The following is an 18,049-nucleotide window of genomic DNA, read 5'->3' as shown; positions in this document are numbered from 1 at the left end:
TGGACCATTTGGTGCCTTACCAGGAATGTTGAGACTGGACCATTTAGTGCCTTGCCAGGAATGGTGAGACTGGACCATTTAGTGCCTTACCAGGAATGGTGAGACTGGACCATTTAATGCCTTGCCAGGAATGGTGAGACTGAACCATTTAATGCCTTGCCAGGAATGGTTAGACTGGACCATTTAGTGCCTTACCAGGAATGGTGAGACTGGACCATTTAGTGCCTTACCAGGAATGGTGAGACTGGACCATTTAGTGCCTTGCCAGGAATGTTGAGACTGGACCATTTAGTGCCTTACCAGGAATAGTGAGACTGGACCATTTAGTGCCTTACCAGGAATAGTGAGACTGGACCATTTAGTGCCTTACCAGGAATGTTGAGACTGGATCATTTAGTGCCTTAACAGGAATGTTGAGACTGGGCCATTAAGTGCCTTACCAGGAATGTTGAGACTGGACCAGTTAGTGCCTTGCCAGGAATGGTGAGACTGGACCATTTAGTGCCTTGCCAGGAATGGTGAGACTGGACCATTTAGTGCCTTGCCAGGAATGGTGAGACTGGACCATTTAGTGCCTTACCAGGAATTTTGAGACTGGACCATTTAATGCCTTGCCAGGAATGGTGAGACTGGACCATTTAGTGCCTTGCCAGGAATGGTGAGAGTGGACCATTTAGTGCCTTACCAGGAATGGTGAGACTGGACCATTTAATGCCTTGCCAGGAATGTTGAGACTGGACCATTTAGTGCCTTACCAGGAATAGTGAGACTGGACCATTTAGTGCCTTACCAGGAATGGTGAGACTGGATCATTTAGTGCCTTAACAGGAATGTTGAGACTGGGCCATTAAGTGCCTTGCCAGGAATGTTGAGACTGGGCCATTAAGTGCCTTACCAGGAATGTTGAGACTGGACCAGTTAGTGCCTTGCCAGGAATGGTGAGACTGGACCATTTAGTGCCTTGCCAGGAATGGTGAGACTGGACCATTTAGTGCCTTGCCAGGAATGGTGAGACTGGACCATTTAGTGCCTTACCAGGAATGTTGAGACTGGACCATTTAATGCCTTGCCAGGAATGGTGAGACTGGACCATTTAGTGCCTTGCCAGGAATGGTGAGAGTGGACCATTTAGTGCCTTACCAGGAATGGTGAGACTGGACCATTTAATGCCTTGCCAGGAATGGTGAGACTGGATCAGTTAGTGCCTTACCAGGAATGGTGAGACTGGACCATTTAGTGCCTTGCCAAGAATTTTGAGACTGGACCAGTTAGTGCCTTGCCAGGAATGGTGAGACTGGACCATTTAGTGCCTTGCCAGGAATGGTGAGACTGGATCAGTTAGTGCCTTACCAGGAATGGTGAGACTGGACCATTTAGTGCCTTGCCAAGAATTTTGAGACTGGGCCATTAAGTGCCTTGCCAAGAATGTTGAGACTGGACCATTTAGTGCCTTGCCAGGAATGGTGAGACTGGACCATTTAGTGCCTTGCCAGGAATGGTGAGACTGGACCAGTTAGTGCCTTGCCAGGAATGGTGAGACTGGACCATTTAGTGCCTTACCAGGAATGGTGAGACTGGACCATTTAATGCCTTGCCAGGAATGGTGAGACTGGACCATTTAGTGCCTTGCCAGGAATGGTGAGACTGGACCATTTAGTGCCTTGCCAGGAATGGTGAGACTGGACCATTTAGTGCCTTGCCAGGAATGGTGAGACTGGACCATTTAGTGCCTTGCCAGGAATGGTGAGACTGGACCATTTGGTGCCTTACCAGGAATGTTGAGACTGGACCATTTAGTGCCTTGCCAGGAAATGTGAGACTGGACCATTTAGTGCCTTGCCAGGAATGGTGAGACTGGACCATTTAGTGCCTTACCAGGAATGGTGAGACTGGACCATTTAGTGCCTTGCCAAGAATGTTGAGACTGGGCCATTAAGTGCCTTACCAGGATTGGTGAGAGTGGGCCATTTAGTGCATTGTCAGGAATTTTGTATGAGACATTCAGTGCTTTAGCAGTATTATGAAGGGTTAGAACAGAAATAGTTATGTTATCGGCGAATTTAGTTCAGGAACTTCTTATTGTACAGCTTTCACGGTAAACTTTATTGACTTTTGGTATCATTCATTCATCATCCTCCCACGCTCTAGTATTAGGAGTTTCACTGGGATGGTGTACGGAGTATGGGTGCTGATCTGAGTCAGCCAGAACCACACCCACGCTACTTGAGTTACTCCTTCACTCCCTCACATTTAGGGACCTTGTTTAAAGTAAAAAAAAGTTCCAAAAAACCTTAGAAGTTACATTTTTACTCTCCTTCCTACTCCCTTACTTTTAGAGTTTCAAAGGCATTACTGAAATGAAAATCTTCAAAATCGTTTAAATCCCCGATGAGACTCACCAAGACAGCTATTTTTCTCTTGTCAGCTCTTAATAGAACTAGAACTAAGTGATAAAGATTGTATACAGAACCCTTATACCGTGAAGATGATAGACGATAAAATGATTAATTAATCTTATAAGCAGTCTTTACAAATGTCATTTTAAGACGTCTAATTTTCTTGAATATTGGCCATGTTCGTGCCGCGTAGAAATTCACATCATTCCACGAATATCAGCCAAGCACGAAAAATTGAGAGATGAGAATGGTTGAACGCGAAGATATGGCCTTTTCGGGTCTGAAGCATCTGTTGGTCGAGTTGGTGGTTTTGTCGTGTCTTAACTTGTGCAATGGCGCCGAGCCATGTAAACCCGACTTATGCAAGTTGCCAGACTGTTTTTGCAGCGGGGCATCAGTTCCAAATGGAATAGACCCCAAACAAATCCCGCAAATGATCATGTTAACATTCGACGACGCGATCAACATGCAAGTGTTTCCATTTTATCAGACGCTTTTCAATGACACGAAGAATCCAAACGGCTGTAACGTAAGAGCGACTTTCTTCGTCTCTCACGAGTACACTGACTATCAATTATTAGGCACCCTCTATCACGAACGCCACGAGATAGCGGATCACACAATATCTCATCGCACCCCGATCGAGTGGTGGAAAAAAGCTACTTATCAGGACTGGGGGTCGGAAATTCGAGGCATGAGGGACATCTTAAAAGAATTTGGTGGCGTGAACGAGAAAGATGTTAGAGGATTTAGGGCACCGTTTTTGCAGATCGGTGGGGATAACCAGTTCAAGGTATTACATGATCATAGCTTTATGTTTGATTCGTCGATGCCGACTTGGAGGACGGACCCTCCTCTTTGGCCTTATACACTGGACTACTCTAGTGCCCAGGATTGCGTCATTCCGCCATGCCCATCAGGTGAGAAGATGTTAGCCCAAACTAGTGGTATGTGTACAAGGAGTTTCACAGCTCGAAATGAAAAAAAAAATTTGACTTACTGTCTGTGTGCTACTTTAATGTTGTCCTCATGCTTATGTAAACACACGAAGGTGGAATCTAGAACATAATACTATTATAATACTTAGTTTTTATAGCGCAATTTACTAAAGCTCAGTGGCGCTTGGTTTAGTGTATACTAATATATTATAATTATGTTTAATTTAATGTATACTAATATATTATGATTGTTTTGATTTAGTGTGTACTAATATGCTATTATTGTTTACATGTTTGATTTAGTGTGTACTAATATCCTCGTAACCTATTTCAATAACCGTTGAACCTTCGGAGCGTACACAATTATCATCATCATGTTCCATATCAAAGCCCGCAATGCATCAATGCCTGCTAAAGCCTAAATATCGGGCTAACAGGACTAAAGTAATTCCTAATTATATATTTATAATAAAGTTTCCTGCCTTTTATACACAAATTTTAACAAATGTGCCAGCGGAAACGGCAAATATCGATAAGTAAATCGCAGTCACCAAGGATCTCAAGAGTGCATAAAATATATTTTAAATCGTACGATTGTCCATTCAAGGTCTCTATATTAATATATAGTTCTGGCATCGCTAGAGTTTATTCTATATATTTATAGGTACTCATTATTCTACCAATAATTAGTACCTATTAGCACCTCTCCGTCGTAGAGTCTGCCATTTGGAAATTAAAATTTGAGGATGTTTGGAATAGTTGTGCTTTATTATGCAAAAAAATGTGTCAAAATTCAGTTTATTGAAGCCATAATACAAACTATGGCATATGGTTGCCGTTGGTTTGCTGGTCCATTGCTGTATAAATATTGCTTTTCAATTGATAATGACGTAAATTCAATCAATAAGCCTGTAGCTGAAGTATATGTAGCTGAGGGTTTTTTTTACAGGCTCATTCCCCGGCTTGTGGGAAGTGCCAATGGTTTACCACAAGGGCCTCCAAAACGAATCCTGCAGCATGATTGATGATTGTAATGCACCGACGAATGATGATGACGTCTTTAAATTCCTTCATAAGAACTTCTTACGTCACTACAATTCCAATAGAGCACCCTTCCCTATCTTCATGCACGCCAATTGGTTCGCGAAGTATTCCTTCACTATGAAAGGTAAGCGTGTTCCAGTTTGTTGGCATAAACGAGGTACATTTCGAGCCCCCCCCCCCCCCCCCATTTTCAGATATTTGACTTAAAAATAACAAGAATTAAAAGGAAATCCACGGGAGATTAATAAAACTTGTCCCCGTTGTTTTTAACCCTTGCTTTGAGCCCTCACCCCCCCCCCCCCCCCCAAAAAAAAAGAAACTTGCTTCGCCTTCCCCCTGTTGGGACTCCTGGATTCTCCCCTGATATCGTAGGGCTGAAAATATCAAATTTGTAGTTTGACATTGGCACTATTGGTAAAAGCACTGTTGTTCTGTCTGTCTGTGCATTCCCATTGTCTTTCAGGCATGCAAAGGTTCTTTACTGAAGTATTGGCTAAGGGGGACGTATATCTAGTGACTGTTTCTCAAGCAATCGAGTGGATCAAGACTCCATCCCCTTTAGACGAGATCAAGTCGTTCTCACCCTGGCAATGTGGCCAGCCAGCCCCAACCTCCCCCTGCAAAAGGAGCGCTGTCAACGTCTGCCACTTTCCGGACAAGGCCAGATATCTTTGGTCCTGCGTCCGGCCCTGTCCGGAACATTATCCCTGGACAGAAAACATGTATGACGCACACTATGAGAGCCCTACATCTTCATCAACATCATCATCACCATCATCATCACCATCATCATCATCATCATCATCATTACCATCATCATCACAATCAAATGCACATCGATGCGACATCTGCCTTTTGATGACTTTAATGGGCGCGTTAAGTGTTTTGCTAGTTCGTTAGTTAAGATTTTAGCGAGTTGTTCGGGGGTTATGACAGCGTTTCACGATAAACTCTGACGACAAGTTGGATGAACTGGAAATCGCGATTCACGATTTTTAAAGAGCATAGATCACGATTCATGCTGATGAAATTTCGCCATTCACGAATCACGGCGAAGGTAGCAATCACGGATCACGGTTTTCAATTTGTCATTTTCTCTATTCACGATAAACAAAAAAGGCAAAAATAACTTTTACCGCCCCTGTTATGACACGCAGATGAATATGTTTGAAATTTTCATAGCAATGAAATACCCAAATCGCTATAATCTAAAGCGTATGTATTATCACACATCTACTGGAACTTTTATTTTTAAGGGTGTCGAGCCACTTTGATATATTTTTTAAGCACTTTGTAGTAACTGACGACCTTTGTAAAAGAAAAAGATAAAAATGTATAGGTATTAGCTTAATATCATTAGAACAAAGACTTGGTGCTAATGTACTAATGATTATTTACGATTTCGACAACATTGAGCAAAGTAAACAGATAAATAACAGCGTAAAATAAATGTCGAACTTTGTCAATTACATTTGTAGTTAAGTCGGAACGAGAAAAAATCGAGGTCTCTATTTTTTGTTAAAGCATCACAGACATGGTCTATTAACCGTCAAGTGTCAAATATATTAGCAATGCTTAACTTTCCGTGAAATCACTACAATTTTAAAATTTATTAAATTTAGAAGAATCTAGATAAGTGTTTCCCTGTGTTTGGTAGATTCATACCTCGCGCTTCTGCCGCGTGCCGAATTAATTTTTTGGATTGGCACGACCGATTCAAACGTCGAGCTTTTTATGTGAATTTATTTTTATTTTTTTCAATAGAAATTTCACATCAATTTTTAATGCTCGCAACATGTTGAGCGCGACTTATTTAGTCGACGTCTGAATCAACGTTAAACCCAATGTATTTGTGTCATAAATAGCCAATAAGAATCGGCAAAGCAGAAGCGCGATGTACTATTAGGCCCGGCAAATCACAGATTTCTCTCGCGCTTGTCCTAGGCCTGTATGACTGACAGCTTGCCTAACGCATCATCATGGTACACTTAGTGATAAGCGCAAAGAAACCCCAAGTGTCCCACAATGGCATGTTGTCCTTGTTCAGATCTGCATGCCCGCAATCACTATACCACCAGCCTGACTTGGAAGACGACGCGCAATTTTTACCCAAAGCCGTATCCCTGTCATTGTCAAATGTCGAGAAAAGCATCCCTGATTGGCTAATACTTGAGCTAATGGCGTCTCCAATAGACCCACTAAAGCCCCCAACATCCAGAGAGTAGTTCCTAAAGACACGAAACTTGGCGTACACACCAAATTCAACCCTCACATTTGCCTCTAGAACAACCCTCAGCTCTCGAGCCGAAGACGAGCTCAGAGTATGGATTACCAGGTTTCCCAGCCAGAACTCCTCGTTCAGTTTCCCGAAGCCGTCCTCGTAAGCCTTCGCGTTTCTATGGAAACTGGTGTTGTAGGGTGATTGACGTGTCTGTATGACGACCCAACCGCCGCCGTCTGTTGATTGGTCGCAGAAGACTTGCTGTACGCTGTAGCCGTCGGGATTGATCGGATGCCCTTCGGGATTGATCGGTCGGCTGTCGAGATTAATCGGGTAGATTCCGCTTTGTGTCCCACCAAGAGTTAGGATGTCCTTGCAGTCTTGCGCTGAGAGAAAAAGAGTGATGCTTAGCAGACTTTTTAAAACTGTATACTCTATTGGAGTTAGCCATAAACTCATTCACTGTCCATCCCCTGTGTTGTTGTTGTGTGTTCTTTTTAGTTTTACCATACCCTGTGTTGCTGTGTTGTTAGTTGTTTTTAGTTATACCATACCAACAGCCTTTTCGCAGTATTCGCCTGTAAAAAACATCTTGCATGTACACGTGAACATCTTGCCATAACACGTGTCCAGGCACAAGCCTCCATTCTGACAGGGATTACTATGACAACCACGCTCGTTACTCCGCTAAAGAAAGAAAAATAATCATGTCAACATTTTCTATGAATAGAGCAGAGCCGTAGCAGGCCACGTAAGATTTGGGGTGGGGGGGGGCATAGCCACGCCCCTACTGGTCATTTGCTAATAATTTTTTAAAATAATGGGGAGCACATACCCCAAGTGCCCCACCCCCAGCTACGGCCCTGAACAGCTCGCCCTGAACAGCTCGCCCTGAATAGATCGCCCTGGACAGCTCGCCCTGAACAGATCGCCCTGAACAGATCGCCCTGAACAGCTCGCCCTGAATAGATCGCCCTGAACAGCTCGCTCTGAACAGCTCGCCCTGAACAGCTCGACCTGAACAGCTCGACCTGAACAGATCGCCCTGAACAGATCGCCCTGAATAGATCGCCCTGAACAGATCGCCCTGAACAGCTCGCCCTGAATAGATCGCCCTGAATAGATTGCCCTGAACAGCTCGCCCTGAACAGATCGCCCTGAACAGCTCGCCCTGAACAGCTCGCCCTGAACAGATCGCCATGAACAGATCGCCCTGAACAGATCGCCCTGAACAGATCGCCCTGAACAGATCGCCCTGAACAGCTCGCCCTGAACAGATCGCCCTGAACAGATCGCCCTGAACAGATCGCCCTGAACAGATCGCCCTGAAAAGCTCGCCATGAACAGATCGCCCTGAACAGATCGCCCTGAACAGATCGCTCTGAACAGCTCGCCCTGAACAGCTCGCCTTGAACAGATCGCCCTGAACAGATCACCCTGAACAGATCGCCCTGAACAGCTCGCCCTGAACAGCTCGCCCTGAACAGCTCGCCCTGAACAGATCGCCCTGAACAGCTCGCCCTGAACAGATCGCCCAAAACAGCTCGCCCTGAACAGATCGCCCTGAACAGCTCGCCCTGAACAGCTCGCCCTGAACAGATCGCCCTGAACAGCTCGCCCTCAACAGATCGCCCTGAACAGCTCGCCCTGAACAGCTCGCCCTGGACGGCTCGCCCTGAACAGCTCGCCCTGAACAGATCGCCCTGAACAGCTCGCCCTGAACAGCTCGCCCTGAACAGATCGCCCTGAACAGCTCGCCCTGAACAGATCGCCCTGAACAGATCGCCCTGAACAGCTCGCCCTGAATAGATCGCCCTGAACAGCTCGCCCTGAACAGCTCGCCCTGAACAGCTCGCCCTGAACAGATCGCCCTGAACAGATCGCCCTGAACAGCTCGCCCTCAACAGATCGCCCTGAACAGATCGTCCTGAACAGATCGCCCTGAACAGCTCGCAATGAACAGATCGCCCTGAACAGATCGCCCTGAACAGATCGCCCTGAACAGCTCGCCCTGAACAGCTCGCCCTGGACGGCTCGCCCTGAACAGCTCGCCCTGAACAGATCGCCCTGAACAGATCGCCCTGAACAGCTCGCCCTGAACAGATCGCCCTGAACAGATCGCCCTGAACAGATCGCCCTGAACAGATCGCCCTGAACAGCTCGCCCTGAACAGATCGCCCTGAACAGCTCGCCCTGAACAGCTCGCCCTGAACAGCTCGCCCTGAACAGATCGCCCTGAACAGATGAACCCATGAACCCCGCATTCTTGAATTTCACGTCCTGGGATTTGCAAAAATGTTTGTACATATGCATCTGAAACATACCAAATTGTCATTTTGTCCATGTTAAGTTAGTAAATAAGGGGTCTGATTAGGATGCTCAAAACTGCAAAGGACAAAAACAATAAGCGTGTCACGTGACCACGACCCTGCACAAACCAAGCTTACCGTACAAGAAAACGGACAAAAGTTATAAAAGCGTATTCAGGTACAAATCGCTGATTGGTTGATTTAAGACTTTGCTACTCCTATTACTCTATTACACTTAATTTTCGCGTGACTTTATTTTCGCGAATTATGCGATTTTAAAAGAATCGCGAAAATAAAGTGGCGCGAAAATTAGGATGCGCGAATATTAGCCGTTAAATAAGCTTTTTGTAAATACCTTGTCTATTTTTTAGTCATCTAATGTACATATAGTACGGTAAGGGGTTAAGTTGGATTTGTATTTGTATTTATAGATTTTTATTTAACTAAATTTAATCCACGCATCTTTTTGTTACAAATTGTTTCAGTTTTGATGATCAAAGCCCTAGAAAATTAGATTTATTCGGCCCGTCCCGAGCATTGGCGTCAACATATTCACAAGAATTTTTTAGGAGGCTTTTTACTTTTAAGCCGCACTGTCACCAGTTTACTTCCGGTCGATTACGTAACAATCTCCGATGATTTTTAACGGAAACTGCGAAAAATATTTCAAAATTTTAAGAGCAGTGTTTCTTTTTGAAGTTTCTTTGAGGATTTGACTGATTATTTTATAGCGGATGGCCCGTTTTATAGCGCGGATTATAAGAGATTATTTTGTCTTTTGACGGTTGAGGTTTCCGACGGACCTCCGGAAGTAAACTGGTGACAATACGGCTGTATTTAACTTAAGTTGTGTCGGATTTACCTCCGCGCTTTCGAAGTAGCCAAATTCAACTTCGTTGACGACGCCGTCTGGCCTTGAGCCCGCAGTTTGGCTGTTGAGCTCACAAACGTGTTTACCATTTTGATCAGCGGTGTCTTTAAAGTTGAATGATTGGCATCTGTCAATCGACAAACACTTTCGTGCACAGCTCATCTCGTTGTCACACACTTGTCTATGGATCACGTAACCCACCAAAATTCGATCTGGAAAAAAAGTAAGTTTCATCCTTTGGACATCTAAACTTAAGGATTCTGTGTTTAAAGAGGTGCTTGTTTGAAATTCTAAGCTTTACCGTTGTATTTTCTGGTGAAGTAACTCTCCCGATAACACTGAAGGACCCGGATGACACCCTGGGACAACACAGGGAGCCCAACAAGAATGAAGAGCCAGGCCTTTGAAGCTAAAAGCATTCTTAGCATAGCCTGCAAATTCGATAAGAAAACTCAATAACATAAAAGTACTATTTCGGTGAAAAATGAATGTGCTGGTTGGAACGTTCTCAGTACAATAATACCGTTGTACGCTCCTAATGACGGGCCCATCGGGTCTCCTAAATGTCTTATAAAAGAGCAAAATCTGTTAACTCCACATATATATTTTATAGCTATTTGCGAAAAAGTAGAATGTGGGTTAAATCTGGTTGTAATCGTATTTGTTCACCTTTTTTGCAGGGAAAAAATAAACTGGACCGATCTTAATTAAGTAGACCGTCTTCTGTTTGCTTTCTATATTTTTCTTTATAACGCTTGTCTCGTGGATGTATGACACCTTGTGTACATTTGAAAACAGTCCTGTTCCTGTCTTAATTGCAAATCTATGGAACATGTGGGCTGTTCTTGACTAATGAAAAAAGTCTAACTATGAATTGCTATGTTGAGGTTACCTAGCAGAGAGGACCCCGGTGGCGCGCCGAGGTTGTATTGGATAAACAGCTTATATTAAGTTTCCTATGGAATACTCATTTCCGGCGCAATTTTTCATAATTTTTTCAGATTTTATAAATACATAAATGCTTTATCAGATTCCGCTAGATTCATTTTTCATGGAAATCAAATTATTATTATTTAGTAGTATTAGTATTATACAGGAAAAGTTAGTAGATCTTTTCGACACGAAAGCTGTAGCAACTAATAATAAGCTTACCTTTTGCGGTATATTCCCAGCCCTCTGTCTTGTTTTACTTCCAAGCTCTGATATTTTGAAGCGTTCACATGATTTTGGAAATAAAGATGACTCCAAAAGGTTACACAACCGCCTTCTCGCTAGAGGTGTTCTCGTTATGTTAGCTTTTCATACCGTCGAGTCGCGTCTATGCATTAAACGAGCAGCTGTATTGAGGTATTTTATCTTCATTCTCTCTTGAACCCTTGGAACGAGCTGAAAAGCAATTCTGACTGTCAAAACAACCATAAGGCAATTATTTTTTTTAATATCGCGAAAACCACTTGTTCTTTACATTTTCTTTTTTTTTTTGTTAACTACGGTGTACCACACTCCCTTCGACACTATTGTTTGTCCCTAATTTTTTTTTAGTAGAGAAACTTTTGCACACTTTGACACTATTCCAATTCTACTATAAACAAGACCGGATGGGAGGAAGTTGTGTGTTAGCTTTTGCCTTGTTAGCTCACAATGTTTACGCTATTTTTTGAGCTTTTAATATTTTTGTTTGATATGTGAGCTTTGTTTGAGCTTCGTTAAAAGGTTGATAATGAGGAATGAGAATCGTAGGTTTCCTGACAGATTACAACAAATTTTCATCCACGAACAATAATCAAGGAACAGAAAAAATTACACTTTTTTTTGTTCTAATCCATTTGTTCTACACGCACAAAAAAAGGCATTATATTTTTTTTAAATAATCATAAATAAATAGCCAGCACATAGACTTCCGGAGTTAACGCTAGGGAAAAAACGCAAAACGCAGCCTCAGAAATACGCAGTGGCTATTTATATGCCCGACAGTACCGACTATATGCCCTAAAGTACCGACTATATGCCCGACAGTACCGACTATATGCCCGACAGTACCGACTGTATGCCCGACAGTACCGACTATATGACCGACAGTACCGACTATATGACCGACAGTACCGACTATATGCCCGACAGTACCGACTATATGACCGACAATAACGACTATATGCCCGACAGTACCGACTATATTACCGACAGTACCGACTATATGCCCGACAGTACCGACTATATGCCCGACGGTACCGACTATATGCCCGACAGTACCGACTATATGCCCGACAGTACCGACTATATGACCGACAGTACCGACTATATGCCCGACAGTACCGACTATATGACCGACAGTACCGACTATATGCCCGACAGTACCGACTATATGCCCGACGGTACCGACTATATGCCCGACAGTACCGACTATATGCCCGACAGTACCGACTATATGACCGACAGTACCGACTATATGCCCGACAGTACCGACTATATGCCCGACAGTACCGAGTCATTCGAGCCGACTTTTTTTGGCGAGCAAGACGCATCACCACTTGCTCGACCCAGTCCCCATACTTTGTCCAGGAACCATAAGAATCCCAATACATTGACAACCGGAGAAAAACAGATATCCCCTATATAGGCGAGGGTAAAAGAGAAGATGTTTTAATTTTCCCTTTCAAGACGCTAGAAGGATATAGAAAGAACTTTCCTAAATCAAAAAAATGTCGTTTTTCTAGCTCTCTCGGTCAATTCTTTATTACAGGCGTGTATACAGAGGGCTGGTCGCTCAGCTGTTATAAGACCATTTAGAAATACGACAGCCATTAAAAACGTTGAGGCTTAAATGTATGTCATGATTTATTGAGCTTTTAGTATCAGCAACAACAACTAAAAAAATTACTACTTTGACGAGACTAAAAACATTACAAGTGACACCTTTTTACTTCAACTTGGAATAAGAACTGCATATAAAAAATTATCTAAACAATGTTATATACAGGCTTTATTACATCCTCAGTAATCGCAGTTTAGGCCTGCCTATTAAATAGTTCTTGTAATATTTGCATCTCAGAAAACAGAGTCCTCACTCTCCTATCTTTTCTCACCGGTGAAATACAGTATCAAGCGCGTACCTATGGGGGTGGGGGTGGGGGTGGGAGTCAAAGGATGGGGGTGCGCAGTCATAGGTATCATATGGAAAAAGCGAAAGTACTTGAATATTCCTTAATAAGAAATGACCCATTTTAGCCGCCAAGAGGGGGGGAGTGCGCAGTCATAGGTATCATATGGAAAAAGCGAAAGTACTTGAATATTCCTTAATAAGAAATTACCCACTTTTGCCGCCAAGAGGGGGGGGGGGGGGGGGGGTGCGCAGTCATAGGTATCATATGGAAAAAGCGATAGTACCTGAAGATTCCTTAATAAGAAATGACCCACTTTTTGGCTGCCAGGGGGGGTGGGTGGTGCGCAGTCATATGTATCATATGGAAAAAGCATAGTACTTGAAGATTCCTTAATAAGAAATGACCCACTTTTGCCGCCAAGAGGGGGGGGGGGGGTGCGCAGTCATAGGTATCATATGGAAAAAGCATAGTACCTGAAGGTTCCTTAATAAGAAATGACCCACTTTTGCCGCCAAGAGGGGGGGGGATGCGCAGTCATAGGTATCATATGGAAAAAGCGATAGTACTTGAAGATTCCTTAATAAGAAATAACCCACTTTAGCCGCCAAGAGGGGGGGGGGAGTGCGCAGTCGTAGGTATCTTATGAAAAAAGCGATAGTACCTGAAGGTTCCTTAAAAAGAAATGACCCACTTTTCGGCCGCCAAGAGGGGGGATGGGCAGTCATAGGTATCATATGGAAAAAGCGATAGTACTTGATAGTACTTGATGTCTTTAACTAAGAAAGAACCCACTTTTTAGCGTCCAGGGGGGAGGGGGGTTTGCGCAACCTGTGTATTACGGAAGGATCCATTTCCATAGGAAATTGTCTAAATACACGAGTTCTGAAAGATCGGATCTTGCCGCTATTTTGCTCCCACATTATACCGAGTCACGCAAAGCATCCATTTTAAAAGACTAATTTAAACGAGAAAATGATGTAGTCTCAATCTGATATCTTTGGGCTATGTTAGATTATTGTATAATAAGGGAAAACAAAAAAAAAAGGGAGTTGTTGATCGGCATTCTTCCAATAAATCAGATCGTTCGCTAAATCTTAATAATTAAAAACAAATTATCAGGTAATGGGAACACAGCCCATATCAAATAAACACTACTAATAAAAACATATATTTTGTAGTATACAACCTTGAAGCTGGCCGGGAGCTTGGCCAACCAAAAGCTTATCTAAAGGAAGGAGCTTTTGATCCACAAAAGACAATTCCTAAAGTACATAAAATAAAGTACTCATGGACTTGTACCTAAGCCATTGTATTTCTCTCCCATCCATACTTTGATCCATCGGCTTTGTACCCAGGCCTTGCCTTATGCCTGCGCGCTTGTTTCTGGAGCCTGGACACGAGTCGTATAGCCAGCCTAGTGTTCTGCACGCCTCGTATCGCTGTCTGCACGTTACTTAGTCGCTTGCGAGCGAACTCGGCGAAGATGTCGGGGTCTTCCTGAGGGGGCTTGTAATACAGCACGAAAATACGATAAATCTGTAGCATTATCACCAGCGCATTCTTCACAGTTAAGAAATACAGAGTGTCGTGGTTGACTTCGTAATAAGCAATGGCGATCAAGCGAATGATCAAAAAAGGGCCGTCTTGCATCAACATCGGAACAAGCAGACTAACAAGTTCTATGTACTCGTTAACTATTTTTCCCATATTGGTATAACACCTCTCCAGCTTTTGCATACAACCAAGCTGATGAGTGTTGGTTTCGGGAGCTTTTTCAACGTCGTTTTCGGGAATGTCTGGTTTAATTTCGAGTCCATTTTTGGTCTGGATAAACTTAAGGCGGATTTCGTTTTTCTCTTGTGATTCGGCCACCTTGGTGGCGTAAAGGGCAGGGCCGACTCTGTTTCTCTTTCTTGTCTTTTCCGATTCTTTTACTTTGTGCAGTTCCTCTTCAATCTTTGCTTTTTCCTTCTCAAGACGCTGGGCCGTACGCTCTGTTCCTGAGATCGTCAAAGTGAACTGAAACAGGCTCATGCTCCAAAACAGAATCACGGCGTTCACAAAGTGATTGTTGTTCAGCATGTTAACTTTACGAATCTCATCCTCCTTAATGATTTCCGTGAATTCCATGATGTCGGCTGCCATCCCCACGTAGACCAATAGGAGCTGAGATAGCTGATCACGTGATATTGATCCCTTTGGAAGCAGCCAGCGACCAATCACAAGGATCAGGACTAGCGCTTGCTCCAGCGTGTACAGCACGGCTTCGTCATCTTGGCTCTTGTAGACTGATCCTAGCGCCTGAAAAATATGGAAAACTTCATTCGTAGATTGTTATTTTTTGTTACCTTGCGAATAAACTGTTATACTTTCAATAATTATAAACAATAACAAAGGAGTGGTTTGGTTGGTCGACATTCTTTAAAATATTGTGTTACCCTACCTGCCCCACATTGCTGCTAATCGCTTTTTGGCAGAGTTCAGGGTTAGCCTGTGCTTTTGATTCCACGATACAGTTAATCACCGCCCTCTTCGTTATCCAATCACATGGAATCACCGCGAGAAGGTACAGAAACATACTCGGGCAAAACCTGATGGAGTTCAAGACATCTCTGTTAGGATCAGCTTTTGATGCTGTTTCTTAGGGGCGGACCATTAAAAGAATGAAGGGGGATAGGTAAGGAAAAAAATTCATACACGGCGAAAAGCCTGAAAAAACCTCACTTAAACATCATTAATAAGCAACTTATTCATCGCTTACGAAGCAACCAGAAATTTTCTTTATCAGAAATGGTTTATTTTCATTTAGATATTTCTTTATTTTTGTCTCTCTCTCTGGCGTTACAGCAAATTTTGTCTTAATTTTGGTTTGAACATTACACTCAAAAAGTCACGTGACTTCTTAGGTATCCGGATTCGTTTAGCCGAAAACGCATCACTTGGTCGAATCCTTATCAAAATGAACGATGGCGTCATATCGCAGGCGCGTCTGCTGCTATGAGCATGCGCATGTCATAAAATGATGTCACGCGGTACCTTTAAGCGATTTCTGACGTATGAATCCGTGTTAGTGCGGACGGCTAGATCGTAAGGAAGGAAGTACTGAGAATTATAAACATGGAATGAAACGCGTAAGACAGTCATAACGCACGAAAACAAACACTTTCTTTTATTTATTTTTTTTTTGACAAAAATTATTTTATAAAAATGTTCGAGAAAAATATATTTATCTTTTGTTGAGCAGTAACTATATTTCATCAAATCTTTTTGTTAGGTCTGTCACAAATATTGACCTTGGTAAGGACTTTTGTAAAGTGACAGCAAACTTTTTATCTCAAGGGAACGAGAAGGCGGGAGGCAAAAAGACACCTTCAATCACATCACTTCCGTAATAGGAAACATTAATCACCTCCTCTTTACAATGAAAGAAGTGATTTTCTTTTTCAAGTTGAATAAGACATAATCGTTACCGAATATCATTTGGCAAAAAGAGATTTTGTTGGAATAAAATACTCTAATATCCAACATTAAAAGCCCAGATTCATATTTCTAACAAGGGTTTTAAAAGTATTTTTCAAAAGTACATGTTATAAAAGACTTCGTCAAACAAATTTAGTCTTTAGTTCCGCTGGGGACCGGAGGTTTTTGGAATCAAAAAGTCGCAACTGGAAATGATGCCCGCGAGGTCCTAGCTTTAATAGATTTTGTTGATAACATGTTTCATTAAATTCTACTCCCAAAAAGTAGGTTTTAAGAAAACAAAATTTTTGTGAGGGATTAGAGACATCAGAACAGCTAAATATAAGTAAAAATTGACAATAGAATTATAACAATTGTCTCGCGTTTTCAACGTTACGCGACATACATTTTTTTACCATGAAAAGTCAGATTCATAGCGCAAGAGTGAAAAGGAATTATCTCGTTTATATAACCACCATCGCAACTTTCTTTTTAACTCTTTGTGTAAAAGAAAAGTAATTAGAGTTTTTTTTTATGAAGGTGTAAATAGCAAACGATCGCGAATACCAAACTTAAAGACTTTTTTTCCTTCCTGTCATAGCTAGGCAGATACCCCTTAGAATAGAGATTCAGCCAGACAGATGCAGAGGGAGATTACTCGAAAACCTAGCAAATCTCGTTGAAGGTCACGTTAATACAGAAGGTGTTACAGCAGTTTTTAAGTTCAATTAAAAGCGCGAGCCCAACTAATTGAAGGTCAACAGAGTTTCATTGTTAAATAAAAGACCAGAGAACATGAAGCCAACAAGGACGAAACTTGCATCTTGGAATTCACAACTTACCCGGCGTATTCGTGGCCTTTACGAAATCCCACGGTGATAAAGGTTTCTATAACAAGAGCGACCAGAAGACTCACAAATATGAAATACAGGTTGTTATCCTTAACGAGAACGAGCCAGCAAATCATTAAAACGGCGTGAATCAAGAACAGGAACCTTGAAATCAGCGCAGCCAGGTAGTGAAATATCTTCTCCATTGTCAATGAATTCCAACGCAGCACGATTCCCCGATGACTCTAGCAATATCGTGAATGAGGCAGGGTGTTTCAATAAAGTGTGGAGCCTTTTACATTCGTTTGAACTGAATTCGCGCGATAAATGATGCACGGCGCGTTTGTGGCTGACAAGCCGTGTGTGGGACCAGGTGCCGAGTTTCAGATGTCAGTGTGAATCATTCACTTAGTTTAGTCATTCATAAACTGAACTACTTCACTTTCGCGACTCTAATGTCACATACCATTGTTGTCAATAAGCCGTCCTGGACCCTTGATAGGTTGGTCATTCACAAAACATTATCAATATTTACATTTGCCTTTTAATTTGTTTCTTCTATCGGTCACTATAGAGACATCTAGACATTTATTTTGTGTTATTTTTCCTTTCTCAATTTTATTTTCGGATTCTCGATCGTTCAGCTGCTCACATGTGACAAAACTGACTTGAACACTTTTTTCAATTTCTCTATGAAACAACCGCGCCCAAATCTCGCGCAAGAACATACTTTGACTTTAAAACAAAAAACACAAAATCAAATAGGTTTTCGTGCGCAATATATCCTTGACAAAAAATGCAATTTGGTATTATTTTCAACATGTTTTGAGTTACTCAGGTCGTTTCCTATAAGGTATGGACACTTCTGAAGATTTCGAAA

At 42.5% G+C, this 18,049-nt stretch overlaps 3 protein-coding genes and 1 long non-coding RNA gene across 5 annotated transcripts; 2 read left to right on the top strand and 2 right to left on the bottom strand.

Moving 5' to 3' along the window:
* Window positions 1-1,610: 1,610 nt before the first annotated feature.
* On the top strand, window positions 1,611-6,011 carry LOC5520219 (chitin deacetylase 7). Its single transcript, XM_001640016.3, has 3 exons — window positions 1,611-3,316; window positions 4,284-4,502; window positions 4,842-6,011. The coding sequence occupies exons 1-3, from the start codon at window positions 2,638-2,640 to the stop codon at window positions 5,276-5,278; spliced, it is 1,335 nt and encodes a 444-aa protein (XP_001640066.3). The 5' UTR covers window positions 1,611-2,637; the 3' UTR covers window positions 5,279-6,011.
* Window positions 5,748-11,745, bottom strand: LOC116603641 (fibroleukin). Its single transcript, XM_048719943.1, has 5 exons — window positions 10,932-11,745; window positions 10,081-10,210; window positions 9,771-9,991; window positions 7,154-7,286; window positions 5,748-6,985 (listed from the first exon to the last, which is right to left on the bottom strand). Exons 2-5 carry the CDS (start codon window positions 10,205-10,207, stop codon window positions 6,345-6,347), a joined length of 1,122 nt encoding a protein of 373 aa, XP_048575900.1. The 5' UTR covers window positions 10,208-10,210; window positions 10,932-11,745; the 3' UTR covers window positions 5,748-6,344.
* LOC125557390 lies at window positions 9,925-10,490 on the top strand. Its single transcript, XR_007305256.1, has 2 exons — window positions 9,925-10,002; window positions 10,101-10,490. It is a non-coding gene; the product is annotated as an uncharacterized LOC125557390 (long non-coding RNA).
* Window positions 11,746-13,929: 2,184 nt separating the features above from the next.
* Window positions 13,930-17,575, bottom strand: LOC5520217 (transmembrane protein 26). 2 transcript variants are annotated; one of them, XM_032365116.2, is made up of 4 exons: window positions 17,335-17,575; window positions 17,182-17,227; window positions 15,324-15,471; window positions 13,930-15,181 (listed from the first exon to the last, which is right to left on the bottom strand). In XM_032365116.2, the coding sequence occupies exons 3-4, from the start codon at window positions 15,456-15,458 to the stop codon at window positions 14,180-14,182; spliced, it is 1,137 nt and encodes a 378-aa protein (XP_032221007.2). In that variant the 5' UTR covers window positions 15,459-15,471; window positions 17,182-17,227; window positions 17,335-17,575; the 3' UTR covers window positions 13,930-14,179. The 2 variants fall into 2 exon arrangements, with proteins under 2 accessions (XP_032221007.2, XP_032221006.2); XM_032365115.2 differs by having other exon boundaries at window positions 17,182-17,575.
* Between the last annotated feature and the right edge of the window lie 474 nt (window positions 17,576-18,049).

Source organism: Nematostella vectensis, chromosome 12 (assembly GCF_932526225.1).
Source record: "Nematostella vectensis chromosome 12, jaNemVect1.1, whole genome shotgun sequence".
NCBI classification, from domain to species: domain Eukaryota; kingdom Metazoa; phylum Cnidaria; class Anthozoa; order Actiniaria; family Edwardsiidae; genus Nematostella; species Nematostella vectensis.
This window is presented reverse-complemented; position numbering and strand designations above follow the sequence as displayed.